The 20,521-nt window shown below is 54.1% G+C and overlaps 1 protein-coding gene across 7 annotated transcripts in view; it reads right to left on the bottom strand.

Moving 5' to 3' along the window:
* The window catches only part of GRIK5 (glutamate ionotropic receptor kainate type subunit 5), a 56,966-nt gene that overhangs the window by 16,691 nt on the left and 19,754 nt on the right, over positions 1-20,521 (bottom strand). For 6 of the 7 annotated variants that reach the window (XM_064581563.1, XM_064581564.1, XM_064581565.1 and 3 more), the window contains 4 exons: positions 16,475-16,678; positions 3,343-3,459; positions 3,040-3,149; positions 2,382-2,555 (listed from right to left, as the gene is read on the bottom strand). In XM_064581563.1, the coding sequence (XP_064437633.1) occupies positions 2,382-2,555; positions 3,040-3,149; positions 3,343-3,459; positions 16,475-16,678 (605 nt within the window). The remainder of the gene's footprint in view (positions 1-2,381; positions 2,556-3,039; positions 3,150-3,342; positions 3,460-16,474; positions 16,679-20,521) is intronic. The other variant, XM_045891622.3, reaches the window with a different exon arrangement.

Raw genomic sequence — 20,521 nt, 5'->3', positions numbered from 1 at the left:
GTCCTGAATGCTGCGGAGCCCTTGGGTGCAGCTATAGGAGGCTGTGGCCCCAATGGACCCTGAAGACGAAGGGTCCAGGAGGCGGGATCGGGCCCCACTGGCAGCCAAGTCCCCTAGGCTAGTGGCATTGGACTGCCGTGTCATCATGCTGGGGACCCAGTTAGAGACTAGGAAACATCTGTTGAGACCTCCACTGACCAAGTGACCAAGCGAACGTGTGGAAGGACTTAGGGTGGAGAAGAGAGTGAGCTTGGGGTCAAAGTCTCCAGTGGGGCAGGGGTGGGTGTGACTGGAGGCTGCCGGGGTGATGGTGATGAGTACAGGCAGAGAATACCCAGCAGGGGAAGGGGTCCCTGACGGAGGAGCAGAAGGGACGGTCTGCAGAGAGGAGGTCACCCGTCCACCACCTGACCTGAGGACACGGCCAGATTTGTCACAGTGGGGCCACGTGCCTCCGTAGACTGTCTGGAATGCTCCTCCATCTCCTGGGCCTGGACGCCTCTGTTTTAGCCTGTAGGGCTCAGCCTAGATGTCACCTCCTCAAGGAGGCTTCCCTGAGCACCCACATTCCCTACTGTTCTCTCCCACGTGCCCTGTTTGCTTTAATTGCAACTGGGGTATGTGGTAGGCAGAAGAAGGACCCCTGCCCCCAGAGATGTCTCCATCCGAAGCCCTGCAACTCATGAGTATGTCCCCTTACGGGGTAAAGGGGCCTTTGCAGCTATGATGAAGTTAAGGAATTTGAGATGGGGAGATTATCCCTGATTATCTGGGTGGGCCCAGTGGTATCACAAGGGTCCTTATAAGTGGAAGGAGGAGGTCAGAGCCAGAGAAAGCAGCCATTAGCCGAGGAATGCAGGTGGCTTCTAGATGCTAGAAAAGTCAGGCAAACAGATCCTCCCCTAGAGCCTCCAGAAGGAGCCAGCCCTGCCCCCACCTGGACTTGAGCCCAGTGAGATTTCGGCTTTCTGACTTCCAGACCTGTAAGAGAATACATTTATGTTGCTTTAAGCCACTAAACCTGTCTTAGTTGTTGCAGCAGCAATAGGAGACTAATACAAAGTACGTGACACTTGGAATGATGCCAGTCCCGAGATGTTTAAAAAAAATGTCATCAAGGGGCACCTGGGTGGCTCAGTCGTTAAGCGTCTGCCTTCGGCTCAGGTCACATGATCCCAGGGTCCTGGGATCGAGCCCCGCATCGGGCTCCCTGCTCGGCCAGGAGACTGCTTCTCCCTCTCCCACTCCCCCTGCTTGTGTTCCCTCTCTCACTGTTTCTCTCTCTGTCAAATAAATAAAATCTTAAAAAAAAAAAAATGTCATCTAGACTCAAAAGGTGCAAAGCCAGTGGACCAAGCAAATTGCCAACAACTTGCTCTATGGCAGTCAATCCCACTTAGTGGGCAGAGCAAAACCTGCCACCCACTCAACGTTAGTCTTGAATGAGTTTTGAATTAGACACTGTCTTTGGGCTTTATCTATTCTTGGGATCAAATAGGATGTTCCTGTATTTATCTGTTTAGCTGTTTCTGCTCGGCTTGTCTGCCTTTTGAGGCCGGATTCTTCACCTGAGTGCCTGGCACCAGGAGGGGCTCGAGAAGCTTCTGCTGCCTGGCTATTGAGGCATGAATTCTCAGGGACAGGGACAAGGTGAGGAAGAAATGCTCTTCAGGAAGGGCCCAGGGAGCAGGGCAGGGATCGGGCAGTGCTAGAGCGAGTGGCCTGGGGGGTCCCTGGTCTCAGTGCTCTAATGCATGAACCCGGAGAATGCCGGCTCATCTGGCGCTACTGGAGCCCCCGAATTTTCAAGAAGGGTGAGAAATCTGGATTTGTGAGTGAATTTGCCCAATTTTTAAATGCTGCTAATTCAAAATTCTAAAAAAGTGGTGGGCCAAACAGACATGAGTTGATGGTGTCTGCTCTCCAACATGTGGCTTCTTGGAGCTCATTCCAGGGATAAAGTAAGCTCTGTCCGAGTTACTGGGGTCACCAGGGGACTTGAGGGAGCAGGTGTCCCTGGACAGTGAAGGCTGCCCCAGGTCTCCGTGACCGCCAGGGTGCATGCAAGCCAGGAACAGCCGTGCTTATGCCGTTCCAGTTACAATTCTCATGTCAGCAGAAGCACTTTTGCTGTATTCCCAGCCGAATCCTTACAACCTGAGACATGGGCATTTTTATCCCCATTTTTCAGGTGAGGAGACTGAGGCATGGAGAGGGGATGTGGCCTAGCCAAGGTCACACAGCTAGCAGGGGGCAGAGCTGGGCCTCAGCTCTCCCCACCCCATTCCCTGTCACACATCTGATGGAGGGGGACCAGAATCCACCCAGGCCTCAGAAGGGGCCCTCCCCACCCACGGTGGGACAGACAGAAGGCCGCTCACCAGACTCCACTGACGCAGCGCGTGGACAGCGCCCGGGGCATGATCTCCGAGCCCTGCTGCATGAAGCCCCCCACGGGGAACCAGAGGCTGTTGCCCAGCGTGTACTGGTTCTCCAGGATGTGGGGGCGTGCCCTCAGACACGGGTGGGGGTTATACCACTCATAGGGGCTCAGCCTGTGGAGAGACATGGGAGTGAGGGGAGGATAGAGCCGAGGTAGAGAGAAAAAGGGCAGACACGGGGGAAAGAGACAGAGACACCAGGATGAGAAGAGATGGGGGGCCAGTTAGGAAAAGGAGGGGAAAGAGAGACAGAGAGATGAACAGAAGAGACACACACAGAGAAGAGGTAGAAAGAAACACAGAGGCTGAGAGACACACTTACAGATAGAAAGACACACAGAAAAGGCAGGAAGAGATGCACAGAGAGATACAGAGAGAGAAACAGAGGAAGAGAGAGAGTGGGAAGGGGACAGGCCCAGAGAGAGAACCGCAGAGCAAGTCAGAGCCACAGGGTGAGACAGGGCACATAGACAGGGAGAGAGGGACATAGGAGGGCCCAGGAATCCGAGGCCCGGCGTGGAGGCCGGGACAGAATGTGCGGGTCGGTCACAGATGCCCCAACCCATGCCTGCTCCTGGGCGGCAGGCAGTGGACTCACCTTGCGGCCAGGAACAAGACACAGCTGACGGCCAGGTAGGCGAGAAGCATGAAGAGCCACACAGCAGGGGAGAAGGGGTCCAGGAAGGAGAAGTAACCAGGCTTGCGACCCTGCAGGGAGAGGGCGTGAGGCCCGGAGCCACCCTGACCTGCATGCATCCCCAACCCCTGCCCCGCCAGGCGCCCACAAGCCCAAGTGGCCCATCACGGTCCAGCCTGCAGCCTCTGCTTCCCTTGGGGACACAGGCATAGCCCCACCACCAGCCCCTGCCCCACAGCCTCCACATGTCCAGGGGAGCCATACCATATGCACTCGGTAGAGGATGCTGATCCCCAGGGTCATGAAGGGTTTGGAGAAGTCGATGACCTTCTCCCGCTCGGCTGTGATGGTGAATGCCGCCACTGCCAGGTCCGCCTTCTGCTGGAGGGGAAGGAGGGTGGGGGCAGCAGGGCGGGCCAGGGAGACAGACGGGCAGTTAGGGAGACACGCACAGAGAGCTCCTGAGGGGCCAACAAAGAGAAAGGAGGGGGACCGAAGGGGCCAGGAGCCCGCACTCACTCCAGAACGGCACCTTGGGCCCAGAATCGGGCCCCTGTCATCTCACGTCTGCTGGACAATGCTCCTGTGGCCCTTCCCTGCCCAGCCGCCCCTCCTCATCCTGTCAAGTTCATTGTGAAGGCCCTGCTTTATAAATCCCCTCACGGATCTGCATAGCTCCCACTTCCCCCACCACCAGGTCATGGGGAGAGCCTGACGTGGGCGTGGAGATGCCAAGACACTGACCCACTCAGGGCTCTCTTCAGGCCTTGCTATCCTCTTCTATCTTGACGGCTCATGACATGGAGCATTTACTATGCACTGACCTTGCACCAGGCTCCACACTAGGTAACACTTTCTACGGGTTACCTCCTTCCAACAGCTCCCGGAGGGCCACTACTAGCCCTGTTTTATAGATGGAGAAACTGAGTCTCGGAGGGGCAAAGGCACTCGTCAGTAAAGCTGGATCTGGGGGACCGTAAAGCAGAGATGGGACCTAGCCTCCCCTGCCACCGGCAGGCCCTGGTGACCTACACATGTGCACAGACAGAGGAGCATCTTGCCCCTTCTTATGCACTTGCTACTCTTATGCCTAATATGTGAACTACCAGGAACGACATCACACAGACTGGACCAGTGCCCAGCTCACCCGACAGAATGACCTCGGGGGGAGCTGCACGTGGTCTTCAATGGGGGAGGAGTGCCTGGGTTCCAGGTGAGGGTGGAGAGCGGGTGGGGTGGGACAGAGAAGGGTTTGGATTAGTGTCTGGTGGGCATACCCAGAATCCCTCATCCAAAAGGATCATTTCGCTCCAGCTCTAGTGGACTTAGCTGGCCTTGAGCTGTGGGCCAGACAGAAGACAGGGAAAATGCCAGCACTTCGCACACCCCTCCCGCCACACACGGCACACGTGGGCACTGTATCGGGTCCCGTGTATGCCACCGCTGACTTGTGCTCACCACACCACATCCACACACATGTGCTAAGACACAGGCTGGCCCAGCGATGTACCAGGCGCAAGGGCGCAGGCAGACAGACTCATGCCCTGGACACAGCGTGGGGAGGAGGAGACACACGGGGGAGGGGCGATCCCTCGAGGCATGTGCATAACGGAGCAGGCAGGACAGGGCAGGGTGCTGGAAAGGGGAGCTCTGACTCTGCTGAGTTTGCTGGGTGACCTCGGGCAGGGGTTTCCACGTCTCTGGGCCTCAGTTTGCTCATCTGCAAAATGGGAATGGGGGTTGGGCAAGATGTCTCACACACCTCTCCTGGTCCTGGAGTTGGGACTCAGCTCCCAGGAGACACCTTCCAGGCATACTGACTATCCCCCAGGCCTCCACCGGACCCCAGAACTGACTCCAAATTCAAGCAGAGATGACCGTAGGGCTGAAATAAGAGTAGAGGTCCTGGGGGCACCTGGGTGGCTCAGATGGTTAAGCATCTGCCTTCGGCTCGGGTCATGATCCCAGGGTCCTGGGATTGAGCCCCATGTCCGGCTCCTGGCTCAGCGGGGAGCCTGCTTCTCCCTCTGCCTCTCCCCCTGTTCGTGCTCTCTCTCTCTCTGTATCTCTGTGTCTCGAATGAATAAATAAAACCTTTAAAAAAAAAAAAAGTAGAGGTCTTGGCTCACTGGCCTGGGAGGAGACACACACTCACAGGGAAGCGGCTGAGACAGAGCACACGGGGTAATACAGGTGTGAACGGAACTGGGGCACAGGTCAAACAGCTACCATGGGGTGAGGGACACAGCACCAGCCCCAGTGTGACTTGAGCGCAGAGAGCGGACATAGCCCCAAAGCAGAATCCAGAGGCAGCAAACTGCGGCATGGGCCCAAAACGTGGCTGGATTTGGGGTCTACCCTTGCAAATTCCCGGGTGTGCTGAGAGTAAGGAGCATCTTGCCCCTTCTTATGCACTTGCTACTCTTTTGCATAATATGTGAACTGCCAGGAACGACATCAGCTAATACAGGAGTCCTATCACTTCGATGCACTCACGGGAGGTGTGCCCTGGGGAAGGCCCTCCATGGGGGCCTGAGTCTCCCCTTCAGAAAGCAGGAGGCAGTGGCTTCGCAATCGGGGCTCAAGGGGGCGCTGCGGGTCCCTAGGCCCAGCACCAGGAGCCCACTTCCTCCCTAAAGGGCTCCCAGCCCCTTTCTGTCCCCTCCCTTGCTCTGCTCCCTGGCCTCCTCCCCCACTCTAGACACCTGGCCTCGGGCCAGCACCTAGGCCTAACCCACTTCGTCCCTTTCCCGAATTCTCCACATCTCCTCCAGTAGCAAGGGCAGCAGCTCTGCTGCCAAAACACAACTCAGATCTGTCCACTTCTGTCCATCCGCCCGTCCAGGCCCTGACCATCAGAGTCTCTCTCCTGACAACTGCATCAGCCACCTCACCGGCCCCCCAGCCACTACTCAGAACCGCACAGTCCAAAGGGAAAGTCCCCTGCTAAAATCCCCTGGGTGGCTTTCCACTGCACCTACAGCAAATCCCTTTCCCGGCCAAGAGGCCCTAGGTGATCTGAGACCCACCTGCCTGCTGGCCTCGCCTCATGCCCTTTTCCTTCACCCACTCGGCTCCAGCCACAGTGCCTGTCTTTTGCTCTTCAACACGGCAGGCACATCCCCCACCCCAGGGCCTTTGCATGTGCTCCTCCAGAGCTCTGCCTCACCATTCGAGGCTTAGCTCACACTTCACTCCTTCAGCCCTCCCCACCAGGGGAGGCCTCCAGACCCCACTTAGCCCCACCCCAGGGTCCTCTCTCTCGTATTACCCATTACCCTGTTTCATATCCTGCTTTGCACCTACTAGAGTTGACCCTGCCTGTTTGCTTATTAATGGACTAGCTTTCCTACTTAATTACCAGTTCCCTGCCTATCTAGTTAGAGGTGTGCCCCAGAAGCTACACAGGGGCTCCCAACAAACACTGCTGGATTTTGACCAAGACTGGCCTCTCTGAACGGCCCCCAGGGCTGCCACCATTCCCCACCATATTCCTGGGCTTCAAGCCCCGTCTCACCCAGCTGCTCTCTGGCCTCCGCATCACTGAACACGGCCTTTGCCCGGGGCGTCCCACTCTGCCCTGCAGAACTGGATCCCACCCACCCCTACAGGGTCCCTTGCACCCTTCCTCCTCTGCAGCACCTTCTTTGGACCCCCCCCCAATCTCGACACCCCTGGATCTACCACAGCATTTAGCTCAGTTTGGAAAACATCTGTTCACTTCTCTGCCTCCACAATGAAACCTGCAAAAGCAGGGCCAACTGGATGCATTGTGTCTCCTCTGCTGAAGAACCAGGAATGTCCCCCCTCCTCTGGGGGCCTCCCAGAGTGTCCCGGACAGAGAAAGCTCTCCTTCCCTGTGCTTCACGGAACCTCGCATGGGTGCAGAGGCTCACCCTCACACAGCATGTACGTACCTTGTGGCCACCATTTCAGGGCTCCCCCCCACACCCAGAGTAGCTCACGTAGTCCCCAGAGCAACCCTGTCCGAGGGACCATCCTTCCCACCATTTCACATGTGAAAAAATGGAGGCACAGTGAAGGTAAGCCCCTGGCTTCTAGCTGACCTTGGGATTCAGAACCAGTGCCCCTCTACGGGTTTCGTCTGTCCACTGTCTCCACCCTCCATGGCCAGGGGCATCAGAGGTCAGGGTCCAGGTGTGTGATTCCTCCTGGTCCCGGGAAGCTCAGGAGATGGGCGCTTTGCACATGACTAGAGTGAACGGGTCCTTGAACTTCTCGTCAACACACATCAAACTCAGTCTGAATCCGTCCCCCGGGTCATCCCAGGTGGAAGCCTCCACCCTCTCCCCAGCGTCATCCTTGACATCCCTCCACCCCTCACCGCTTCCATTCTCAAGCTCTCCTGATTCTGCTCCCCAAATGCCTCTGGAATTGATCGCCTCCTCCACCTTCGCTGCCCTGCTCCTGCCCCAATCACCGTGTCTCAGGACTGGAAAGCTCAGCCAGTCGCCCGAGGGACCCCAGAAATGACAGCCTCGGTCACCGCAGCCCTGCTTAAACCCAGCAATAACTCCCACTCTTCTTACACTGTCATCCATACTCCTCACCCGGCCCCCAGAGGCCCCTCCCCACCTGGCCCCCAGCCCACTGCCACATACTGAACGTTTGTGTCCCCGCTACAAACTCATCTGCTGAAATCTTAACCCCTAACATGATGGTGTTAGGAGGTGGGCCTTTGGAAGGTGAGGAGGTCATGAGGGTGGAGGCACATGAATGGGATTTAGTGCCCTTATCCCGTTCCATCCAGAAAGCTCCCTCGCCCCCTCCACCATATGAGGCACAGCAAGATGGCTGTCTACGAACCAGGAAGAGGCCCCTCACCAGACACCCAATCTGTTGGCACCTTGACTTGGACTTCTCAGCCCCCAGAACTGTGAGAAATAAATTTCTGTTGTTCATCAGCACCCCCAGTCTGCGGTATTCTGTTACAGAAGCACAAACAGACTAAGACACCCACCACCTTGCCCTGCATCCCCCCCATTGCAGTCACTCTGCCCGTTCTGTCTGTCCATCAACTCATTTACCTACTTGACAAATATTAGCGGAACACCCACCACCGAACGAGCACGGTTCTAGCTATGGGAATCCAGTGGTGAAGATAAACACATAATGGTGGGTGGTGACAAGTGCTATGAAGAAAAATAAGGCACGGCAAGGGGATCGAGGCTGCTGGAAGATACTAGTTTGGACATACTCCCCGCTGCAGGGAGGTCTTGAGAACAAATGTGAAGGAAGTGTGGAGCAAAGGAGGGGGGCTGGATTCTACTCCAAAGACAACAGAGGACGTCACATCAGAGGGTGTGAGCAGGGGGGTGATGTGATCTGGCCACCATGGGAACAGACCACAGGGGCAAGAGTGAAAGCAGGGGTCCTGGGGACAAAATGAAGTCCATGGAAATACTTGGGGTGGGGGGCTAGGTGGTGGTGGAGAGAGGTGGTCAGATTTGGATTTCATTCCGAAGGGAGGACAGACATTCCTTAAACCCTGCAAACTCCTCCTAAGGTCCTCTTAGAGCCTTTGGAACTCTCCTTCCTCCTCCTCCTCCTCCTCCTCCTCACCCTAGATTTCCTAGAAGAGTCACCTATTTCTTACAGAAGATTTCCCTCCAAAGGGGGGATGCTGACATTTAATCTTTGGAATGAAATCAGGAAAAATCCAAATGATGAGCCGTCTGCAGAAATGATGGGGCGGGGAGACTGTCTAAATGCCAAAAAGCCAACCAGCGCACTCCAACCCAGCCCCAAACTTGCTCTTTATCCCAGCTCTGTGCAAACCACCATTCTGCTTTGCCATCAGCTCCCTGTCAGACTCTGCCAGTAGGGGGTGCCAGCGGGACACTGCCAGGAGGGAGGAAGGCGAAGGCTTGCCGGCCTGGGTGCTGCACCCCTGTGGCAATGGTTCCTCCTGGGGCAGCAGAGGAATCCAGTTTGTGGCTTCCCTGCACCTGCCGAGCCGGCCTCTCCGAGCCCCTCGGGGAAACCAGTGCCAGCCAGCGAGCACCTTCCTCTAAGATTCCAGTAGTTCCCGCTCCTCTCACCGTTCCTTCAGAACTAGGGAAGCAGCCATTTCCTGCCTTGCCACCTCCACGATAGCTGAGAGTGAGGGTGTGCAAACTGTGGCCCTCAGGCCGAGTCCAACGCCGGATTTTGTGAATAAAGTTTTATTGGAACACATCCACGCCCATTTGTTTAGGTATCGCCTATGACGGCTCTCCATCCAACAACAGAGTTGGATAGCGGTGACGGTATGGCCTGAAAGTCAAAAATACTTATATCTGGCCCTTCGCAGAAAAAGTTTGCTGATCCCTGCATCGGAGTTCAACTTTTACCCTCTTCGTTACCACGTTAACAACTTTATTCCTAGTAAGTAATGCTCTTCATTCAAACATTCGGCATGCCTTCCCTCCTGGCAGGACCCTGGCTCGTGCAGAAATGACAACAGGCCACGTGGGCACTCCCAGCTTGGTCTCTACGAGGGCCCAGTGATGAGCATTTTCTCAGAAGGAGACTAGTGAGCTGCAGAAGAGAGCACAGTCCGCTCCCAAACCCCATAGGTCTGCACTGTGAGTCACCCCTGGGTGCCCATGTCCCTGTTTGCCACCAGCACTCTGCATATCCCCGGATCTGCTGGGTCACCAGGCCCAGGTGGCAGATCAGCTTGCACGCAGCTGGGATTCGCTGCAGAGCCTTCGTGCAGTCCGGGCCTCCCTCAAAATGAAAAGCCGTGTGTGTTGTTTGGTAAGTGGGCTGGAGCCACTCACAACTTACATCCAAATCCCTAAGTCACCAAACGTCACCAGTACCAGACAAACAGCGGCCCCTCCTCAGATGCCTGAGTTTCAGCTCCGTGAGGCCCCTCATGTGAGTCTCTGAGTTTTCACCTTTCCAACTCCTTCCCCCGTCCTCTTAGGCCTCAGGGTGGTGGTTGCTTCCTGCACCCCTTACCTGGTGATCCCTTACTTTGCTTTCTACTCTTTCAGTCATGGGTTAACCACTTGACCTTCTTTGTATCAAATTCGCTCTGTTCAAGTAGCTGCTGTGATTCCGTTCAAGTGGCTGGTGCTATTTTTGTGCCCAGATTGGACCCTGACCCACAGATGTCAGTGGCAGGTTTCCTGCCAACCCCCTTAAATGTGACTTCCCAGGGTAGTTGACCAGCACGACCCCAGGTGCGCCGTCAAGATCAGGTTCTCTGCGGCCTAGGTGACGGCGGAAGGCGAGACGGAAGGCTTCCGGTGGGCCCCAGAAAGCGGGCTGGAGAAAACAGCGTTTGCCAGGTCAGTAGCTCAAGCCAGCTGCCAAGGGCTGTGTTGACTTGTTCCAGTAAAGAGACTTCATCTGGGCCAGGGACTGCGGTTGGAGTCCCCGCCTGATTCCGTTTACAATAATCCCCAGTCATCATCCAAGCTCCGTCTGCCTTCTGCACAGGCCGAACCGACTAGCTGACTGGGGGTGAGATCACCACCTCTGCTTCTTTCAAGCTGTTCATGGCAGCACTGGTCTCTGCGATTCCCCCAAAGGACGCAGAACTGCTTTTGGGTTACTATCCTGGCAAAGACAGGGAATTCTAGGAGCTTCCGCTTGGTTCTTTTACCATAATGGCCCCAACTCTGCTGGCGGCCACACAGTTCTCTTCCAAGTATACAAGTGGGATCTGGGAAAACTCAGGGTGGGTCTGTGGACCTCTCAGGCCCATTCTGAGTCGAACTTGGACTCAGACTCCGTCTATCGCCTGACCACATAAGGCCCACTGCGGTCCACCAGGCAAAACAGGAAAAATCAAAGTGATCTGCCATTTATAAAAATGACCAGGGGGTGGGGGGACGGATGTCTAAATATCTAAAAACCAACCGAAAACCTGCATGACCTTCTCTGCATGAGAAGGAGCCTGTATAGAAACCACTGCAGCTTTTCTGGAAAACGGTTCGACGATCTATAACAAAAGCCATACAGAGGGTCCTCTTCTTTGACCTAGTCACTCTATTCAGAGACTTGGTCCTAATCAGCTGCAGTTCAGGCAAAGCTTTTGTGCATAAAGATGTTTGCTTATGGTTGTTTCTAACAGCACAAACAAATAAAAAAAATGCCTGGAAACAACTAAGTACAAAACCATGCTTCGATAAATTACAGTCTGTCCGCATGGGGATCAGTATATGCAGCCAGGTAATGTTCTGTTTAGGTGGGAACAATAAGGTATTATTTTTGGCCTTTGAGATTGGCAGAGGTTTTTTTAAAAAGATTGATAATACCTCTCGTTGGCAAGAGTGTGGAAATGTGACATTCTCGTGCACTTTTGGTGGGGATATAAATCGGTGGAACCTTTCTGAGCATCCATTTGGCAGTCTCTCTCTGCTTAAAAAACATTCATACTCTCTGACCCGGTTCTTCCGCAGTTAGGAGTTTCTCCTTCAGGAATACGCCCACAAATCCACAGGCCCAGTGGACGGTGGCACTGTCTACACCAGCAAACACGGGAAACCACCCAGACAGGGGATGAGTTAAATAATTCATGCTCAGCTGCACAATGAAATCTGTATTTCTCCTCTCGAATTTTGGATTGTCACCTCAAGCGATCCATGCCCAGAGACAATCCTTGTCTCCCCAAACCCACCAAACTGCGCCTCCCACTTCCTCCCCAGGGTGGGAGCCAGCCTTGCCACCCACCCAGCTGCTCAGGCCACGCCCTGCAGTCACCCCGGATTCCTCTCTCCCTCTTGAGCCCCACCTCTCGAGTCTAAGCCCCCATCTTCTGTCTCCTGAACCTTCCGACGGACTTCTACTCTTAGCATCCTGTTTCTACTCTTGCCCCACTACAGTGATTTCCCAGAGAGCAGCCTGAGTAATCACTTCTGAATGATTTAAAAATTAATCAAGGTCGTACGTCCATACAGTGGAGCATTATTCAGCCCTAAAAAAGAAGGCGGCAACTGATCCACGTTACGACGTGGATGCACCTTGCACACGTGATGCTGAGCAAAAGAAGCCACACGCAGAAAGCCGCATATCGGGATGATTCCAATTATAGGAAATATCTAGAATAAGTAAATCCATGGAGACGGAGAGACTGGTGGCAGCAGAGAGCAGTCTGGTGGTTGCCAGGGGCTGGGGAAAAGAGGAATAGGAGGGAGCTAAGTGCTGAATGGGTGTGGGGCTTTGTTTGGGGGTCACAAAAATGTTTTAGCACGAGGTAGAGGTGATGGTGTGGCACAACATCGTGAATAGACTACCTGCTCCTGAATTATACTTTAAAATGGTTAACTGTATGTTATATGAATTTCACTTCAATAAAAAAAAGAGAGAGAACAAATTAGATCACGGCACATTCCCTGCCTGAACCCTTCCACTGGCTTCACACACTGAAAATAACATCTCAGCTCCTTACCCCGCAAGGCCCCTGGTGATCCAGGCTCCGCTCTGGGACCTCGTACTTTCCCTCGCCCACCCGTCACCCCAAAACTCTGTGAGGGAGGTAATATCATCCCCATCTCAAGAGGCGACACCAAGTCCAGAGAGGGGAACTGGCTTGTGGGGGCCACATGGGAACGCAGGCAACTGAAGCCGGCCCTGCCTGACCCATAACGAGCTCATGACTGTCGTGGCCACGGCGGATGGAGGCCGCTCAGATCCGCCCTTGGGATAGGTCACTCACGGCCCCAGCTGCAGAGCATGCTGGTGGCTGATCGCTCTCAGCTCGGTGGGTGGAAGAGCCTCCCTGAGGACGGCCCCCTCCAGTGACAGGTCGGTGGGGCGTATAAAGGCCTGCCCCCTCACCTCAGCTCCAGAGCTGCCTGGGGGTCAGCTGACGCCCAGTTGTAGCTGCATGGCAACTCTGCTCCTTCCCTCCCTCACAGGGCTGGTTTCCAAGGGGGCCTCCTGCCTGCTAATCTCCACCTCAGAGTCTGCTTCCCCGGAACACCCTAAGATAGCTGCTTTGTCCTTGAGGGTGGGGCCGGAGGGCACAAATTTTTATCCTGGGGGCGGAGAGGCGCTCTGATGACAGCAGGTGAATGACAGGTCAGACTTGTACTGTGGAAGATCCTACTGGAAGACACAGCAGAATGGAGAGAGGTGGGAGGCCAAGAGCCAGTGAGGAGGCTGGGAGAGGGGCCGGAGCCTGAATGCACGCAGTGAGGACAGGGAGAAGGCCAATTCCAGCAGTGGCCACTGGGTGGAATAAACGGACCATAATTCAAGACTGGTCTGGGGACGGGTGGGGTGACTGGGAAGATTCCGGTGCCCTGGGCTGGCTTCCATCTGGAAGTCACTCGTCAGCTCCAGGCCAGCCTGATGGGGGCCAGCCCTGGCTCTACCAGTCACTCGCCGTGTGGCCTGGACATGGTACCTTGGTGTCTCACTCTCCATTAGAGAAAACTGGGCTAATACCAGGCCCTCCTCGTGGGGCGACGTGCATATGGTTCAGAACGCTTGGGCAAGGCCCTGGCACGGGGTGAGTGCGTCATCCTGTCGGCCCTGGGCTTCCCAAGTCCCTGCTGGGGGTCAGACACACCTGGCTGCAGCCCCGTGGGGAGGGGGCAAGTCCCTTTGCCTCTGAGCCCCGGGGCAGCAGTGGGAGGACAGCGATCCTCAGTCCCTTTAAGTAACACTCGAAAAGCCTCTGGCTTGTCAACAAAGGCAGCTGCTGCCGAGTACCCCCGTGAAGCTCCGTGTACTTGGCCATCCCACGGCAGACAGGCAGCTGAGCCTCTGCAGGGCCAAGCCCCGCCCATCCTTCGCGCTCTCAGCCCGCTCCTCCTCCAGTGTTCTCTCCCTAAATGTCATCGCCATCACCCAGCTGCCCCAGCAACGAAGAGGCTGTCCTTTCTCCCGTGTCCCCAGCCCCAGACCGTCACCAAGCCCAGGTGCTCTCAGCCTCCCTGTGTCCAAACTTGCCGTCCCCCTACCTCTCTGCACATCATCCTGCCGCCACCCCCCAACCCCACCGATTCTGGTTCCTCACTTGAGCCAGCTTGAGACCTTTGGGGGTGCGTGCCATGAGCCCCCTGCTGACAGCCAAGCCCTTTACCCCGCTCAGTTAGAGCAAGGCCAGGCCTGGCTGTTGTCTCCCCAGGGTGTAGCACAGGGCCTGGTATACAGTAGGCCCTCAGTAAATGCTAGCTGGCTGGAGAACAGACATGTGAATGTATGCATGTGCTGGCCATGCCGGTACAAATAACATTAATGAGAATGTGTATAGAGCACATGCTTACAGTATCCACTACCTGCCGGGCACCCGTCCTAAGCCCGGGGAATAACTCGTTTCATGCTCAAGACGGTGGTGTGTTCTAGCTACTATTATTTCTCCAGTTCTACTGTTGAAGAAGCGATGTCACGGAGAGGTTAAGGAACTCGCCCAAGGTCACACAGCTGGTAGGCAGCGGAGCCAAGATACGAACAGGACTCAGCATCACAATCACGCAGCGCATTAGGAAAGCTCCCGGCCTCGGTGCTGTGCTTGCCCCAGACACCATCCTGCCCAATCCTCCAAACCCTCCGCCCAGCTGCGGGGCAGGCTTGAGGCTCCTCCCCAAGGTCATGCGGCTGTAAAGAGGACTATTCCATTACTTCTTCGTTGATGAAGAAACTGGCATCCACTTTACAGTGACTCTGGCTGGGGGCTACTCTCCTGCCCTCGGCCTACTTCCGGGGACCCTGATAAATGCTCTGAACCCACATGACTGAGGACTAGGATGTGGAAATGGAATTCACGGGGGAAGTCAGCCAGTCGGGTGGGTGCCAGGCCGCCTGCTCTCCATGCCCCTGGCCTTCTCAGATTCTGGCTTCAGGCCCTTCAAACCCACCCGGAATAGAAGCTTTCAGACCGGCTGGCAGCAGCGGGGCATGCCTCGGGCCTGCTCATGGGGTAGGGTGGGAGAGGCCTAGCCACCAGGACCCCAGAGACACCCCCAGCCCTCCCTCCACCAGAGCCATTCTGCTTTGTCCCAGCTTCTGAGGGTGCCTTCAATTGGGGGGAAAAATGTTCTGCAGTCAAAACAGCTTTTGAAAATCAGTGCCCTAAGGAATAAATGCCCTTGTCATGCAAAGTGGCCTTCTCAAGTCTACCCTGGTGACATTCCTGGGCCTGGATGCAGCGAATTCTGGGATGGAAGAGACAAGAGAGTGAGGATCCTTGATGCCCTCAGCCAAGTCCAATGTCAAGGCTTCCCTGAATGTTCGTGGCCCTAGGTCCCTGGTTGGCTAGGGCCTGTGTATCTCCCCTGGCACGGCCCTCCCTCCAGGCCCTTGCCCACATGGTTTCTCCTGCCTGGAATAAAAAGAGGGACTGCATGTTGAGATCCCCTGCCTCTGACAAGCAACATGGGTGGCACTGTCCCTGTTCTCTGAAACCCTCAGGACAGACCTGAGAGGCATCATTATCCCCATGCAAGGGAGGAGAAAAGACAGGTAAAGGAAAGAGAAACAACTCACCTGAGCATTCAAACCCAGACTGGTCTGACTCCAAAATATTTTTTCCATACCACCCTCACCTCCCACCTCCCACACCCCTGCCTCTCTCCCTCCTTCCCCTTCATCCAAATCCCACCCACTATCAGGGCCCTTCCAGGGCACCCCTCTCTCTCTCTCTCGCCCTGACTCCCCTTCTGTAAATGCCATTTACTCTGCTCTGAACACATTCTCCTGCTCCCATACCCCCTTCACCTTGCTGACTCCTTCACACCCTTTGGGAATCTATTTGGGGGTCACCTCTCCTGGGAAGTCCTCCCTGGACTGGCTGGGTCGGGAGCCTCCTCTGGGTCCCTCCTCGGAGTTTCCCCCATCACAGCCCTGAAGGGTATCTTGTGGTCATTTGCTTTCTGGCATCCTAAGGACACCCTAACCTTTTGAGAGCATGGTCCAGGTCCACTGTGCTCACCATTCTACCCTATGCCCAGCATGGAGCAAGGCACACAGACAGTGCTCAATCAACACTGTCTGAGTGAGCGGACTTGTGAGTTCAACAGGTAGCCTCGTTGTCGGCAATGTGCCAGGCCCTCCTGGTGGGTGCCGGCCACAGGGCACAAGCGAGCGCCATCCCCGTCCTCCCGGCCCAGCCCTGCCACCAACAGGAAGCCTCTTGCCACCTTCACAGTCTCTGTCCAATTCTAATTCCGTGTCTTCGTCCACCCAAAAACTCCCTGAGCACCAGCTGAGCCAAGGGAATGCTAGGAGAGCATGTGGCAAAGCAGGACACAGGAGGTGAGGCGTCGTCTCTCGTGCCCCCGCCCTGAGCCGGCCCCATGGCGTTCACCAGGCCCAGGAACACACAGCACCTGTTATGTGCCAGGCTATTTGAAGCGCCGCAGGCTGCTCGCCTGCGGGCCTCCCCACGCCCACCTGGACCACGGCCCCTCCCCCAGACCCGGCCCAGCCGTACCCGGTTGATGAGCTCGCCGACCATGCCTGTCCAGGAGCCGTTGGGCTCGGGCGCCCCGTACAGCCCATCCTCCACCAGCCGCAGACGGTAACGGAAGCGCAGGAGCTCGGCCAGCTCTCGCAGCATGTCCACGCAGAAGCCCTCGAAACGCTCGTTCCCAGACAGGGCCTGGAAGTTCGGCCGGCGCATGACGTATGGGTTCTCCTGGGAAGCAGCAGAGAAGCGAGGTCAGAGACTGGGCAGCTAGGGGCTGCTTGGGGAGCAGATCGTGAATCTGCCTCCACGTGGGACAGAGTCACTGCATCCGTTCCTTGCCTACAGATGCTCAGAGTGGGGGGTAGGCCTGGAAGCTGCTGGACGCGGTCTCCAGAGGCCCCCGCCCCCCGCACAGATCACTGGAAGCTGTTTTTGTCTCTGCCAGCCAACCTGACGCTCTGTTGTCTCAAACTCAAATGCCTACTAGGGAGGCAAGTAACCTAAGAGTAAATCACACGGAGGGAGATTATGCCAAACTGGAGTAGGGGCTTTCAAATTTCTGACCATGATCCATAGTAAGATACACATTTTACTTTGCAACGCAAGTCATCTGCACGCATGCACTTAAATAGACTTTGTTCCTCAAGAGTCCTTACTCTTAGGGATTAAAGGCAGCAGACCCTGATTGTTTTCTGTCCTGCTCTACTTCACTTTTTTTTTTTTTTAAGATTTAATTTTTTTTTTAAATTTTTTTATTGAAAGATTTTATTTTTAAATAATCTCTACACTCAACATGGGGCTTGAACTCACAATCCCGAGATCAAGAGTCACATGTTCTACAGACTGAGCCAGCCAGGCGCCCCTCTACTTCACTTTTCTACACGACCAGTAGCACCCACTGAACTGACTTGATGAGCTAGCAAGGGATCACAGGGTCTGTCCCACCAGGATTGAGTGCCAGCCGACACCACTATGAGGGAAGCAGGACTGAGATGCCAGATGGCCCGACGTCAAGAATTCTGGAATCCTCGGCTGTTTTGCAAAATGTCCTGATTATAAAGGTTAACAACAATTCACATTCTAATACGGATTCTGGTAATGCTTTGCAGACTAAACAAACACCTCAGACTCCGTACGGGTTTGCTACCCTAATGCTTATTTCTGAGGGGTTCCAGCAAACCTTACTGACCCCCAATGCACCAAATGAGCACAAAAGCAGGGAAAATGTGCCAAAGGGTTAGTAAGATGAGGCATTATGAAGTTGATGTCAACAAAAGGGAGTCTTAATCTTGACACAGTTATTGTCTAAATGGGTGTTTGTATAGTGTCACTTCGGACTGAGGAACAAAGGAAGTCAGGACTTAGGACACAGCGGGGAGGGCTCTGGCAAGAATATCCACAATGGTGGCCATGCACTGAGTACCTGCTGAGTGCCAGACCCCCACTCTGCCCCTCGAACAGATCCCTTTAACTCCTGGCAGGTGACCCTACACCAGAGGCATTATCAGACTCATTTTACGCATGTGGAAACTGAGGCTCACGGAGGTCAAGTGAGGTGATTTGTTCCCCAGTGACAGGTACGGAGAGGCCAAGTCTCAGTATAGGCTGTGGATTCGTGGACAGCACCAAACCCCACAGCTGAGGGGTAGTGGGATGGAGGGAAGTCAGTGAGTGCTTCTCTCTCTCCACCAAGCCGCCTTTCCAAGCCCCAAACTGTGGAACGGGGAGTAGGAATGTGAGATGATGCTAATAATAGCATCAGTAGCTAGCATTTCTTGTAGGCTTGCTGTGTGACAGCTATTCTGTCAGTGTGGGAGGTCGGTATTATTACCCCTGTTTCAGAGATGAGGACACCGAGGTCCCGAGAAGTGAAGCCGTAAGTGGCTGAGGTGGACAAGCTGGGCTTACTCCAAAGCTCTGCTCTGAGGCCCTGTGCTGATGGACCTCAAGTAGACAGAATCCAAGAGCAATGCATGAGAAACCAGACAGACAGGGACCCAGGCCGGGTATCAAAGCTGGAGAATCAGAAATCAAGACTTCTCTAGACAGGCACCGGTGTTAGAGCTGGAAGGCCTGCTCCCCCCCCCCCCCCCAAGCTCTCTCCACATACCAAGCAGGGAACCAAAGCTCAGGGAGGTCAAGCATCTCGTCTGAGGCCACACAGTGGAAGCAGGGCAATGGCGAGGGGAGATGGGACAAAGCTGGGACTCCAAACCCAGTTGCTGTGCACTGTGAAGCCCTTGGTCCTTCCACCAAGGCCCAGCTGAGCTCCAAGTCCAAGGCTGAGGCACTTGGGTTGTGGGTTTAGGTTCAAGGCCTCAGCATTGGGGTCTGAGCTTATTGAGGCAGAAATAGGGACTGGGGCCCACGAACAGAATTCAAGATCAGAGAACAATGATGGCCCCAGACCATCGGAACCAAGGGTCTGATGGAGCCTCTCATCCAGGGTTTTCCGACTTATTGAGAGAGTCTTCTGCGGAAGTACCGCAGACAGTGGGCTGGTGCTAAGTCTGATTCTAAGAATCCAGCCCACAAATGGCTGTGCATCTGTACGCAAAATGTATGCCCAACGGAATCATGGCAGGACGGCTCCTAGCGGGAACAAAGACTGAAACTGCCTAATTTGGGACAGGTTAAAAAGATTATTGATGTCATCAAAGACTCCTAGGCAACTCCTAAAATAAGTTCTATCGGATATATTAAGAGGAAAAAGAAAAAAAAAAAAAAAAAAACCAAGCTACAGAACAACGTGTACAATATGCTACTCTTTGTGAAGGAAAAAGCGAGGATGTGCTTGTATATATACATAGATGTTTCTGCAAGGATGTGGCCTCTGAGGAAAAAAAATGGGTGCCTGGAGGGGAAGGAGTACTTTGAAATCTATTTTATGTAAGTTTGTGTTAACTTCTGTGTCTCCCCCAATGTGATGAATTTTTTTAATTAAAACTTTTAATATTAAATATTAAAATACTTAAAAAATTTTTGAAGCAGGGTATGTAAGTGTATACAGAAACATGAATGGTCAGGAAGAGCCAGAGCAATCCTAAAGAAGAAATTGGAGGATTGACGCTATGAGGTATTACTACTTAGTTTAAAGCTATGGTATTTGAGACAATGTGGTGTTAGAGCAAAGACAGACAAATCGATAATAGAACAGAGAGCTTGGGGGGTTGGGGGGTGCCTGTCTGGCTCAGTTGGAAGAGCATGTGACTCTTGATCTTGGGGTCATGAGTTCGAGTCCCACACTGGGCATAGAGATTACTTAAAAATAAAATCTTAAAAAAAAAAAATGTCCATGTGAAATAAATGTGCCCTGCCCCCCTACCTCACATGGTACATCAAAATCAATTCCAAGTGGATGGTAGATCTCACTGTAAAAGGTACGATTAAGTTCTTCAAAAACAAATAGAAGACTTCGTGATCTTGGGGTAGGCGAAAACTTCTTAAATTCTAAAAGCATTAATCAAAAAAGGAAAAAAATCATGGATAAAATGGACTTTAGTAAAATTAGAAATCTTTTCATCAAAAGATTGGGAGTGCAGAAGCAAGCCACAAAGCACAAGGTATTTGCAAGACATATATCCAATGATGACTGTATCCAGAATATATTAATAACTCATAAATCAATAAAAAGGTCCTATGTCCCAATTTTTTTCAATAATAAAAAAAATAAAACCTCAAACAGAGGACTTCCCAAAAGAAGAGTGTCAAATGGCCAATAAACCAAAAAAGGGGGTCGACTTCCCTGTTCAGGAAATGCAAATGAGAAGCACAATGTGGTTCGTCTGGGGGGTCATCCGGGTACCAAGCTCAGGGCGGCTGGGAAGACCGGAAGACATAAGCAGAGGGCCCGGCCCAGCACTGAGACGTCGGCCACGGTGGTGCTAGTTTATCCAGGATGCGAGCTCAGGAGAACATGCCTTCCGTGCTGGGAGGCCAGGTGGCTTTCTTACCTCATGCGATCCCCCCACAGCCCTTCAAGATGGGATTTTACAGATAAAGGTAAAGTCCAGCTAAAGTGGTAGGGGGCAAAGTCATGAGGAGAGCGAGGTCCGGACAACCCGAGTCACC

The sequence above is a fragment of the Mirounga angustirostris genome, unplaced genomic scaffold, assembly GCF_029215605.1.
Source record: "Mirounga angustirostris isolate CCGP_5_RB_7025 unplaced genomic scaffold, mMirAng1.0.hap1 SCAF_16, whole genome shotgun sequence".
Classification (NCBI taxonomy): domain Eukaryota; kingdom Metazoa; phylum Chordata; class Mammalia; order Carnivora; family Phocidae; genus Mirounga; species Mirounga angustirostris.
This window is presented reverse-complemented; position numbering and strand designations above follow the sequence as displayed.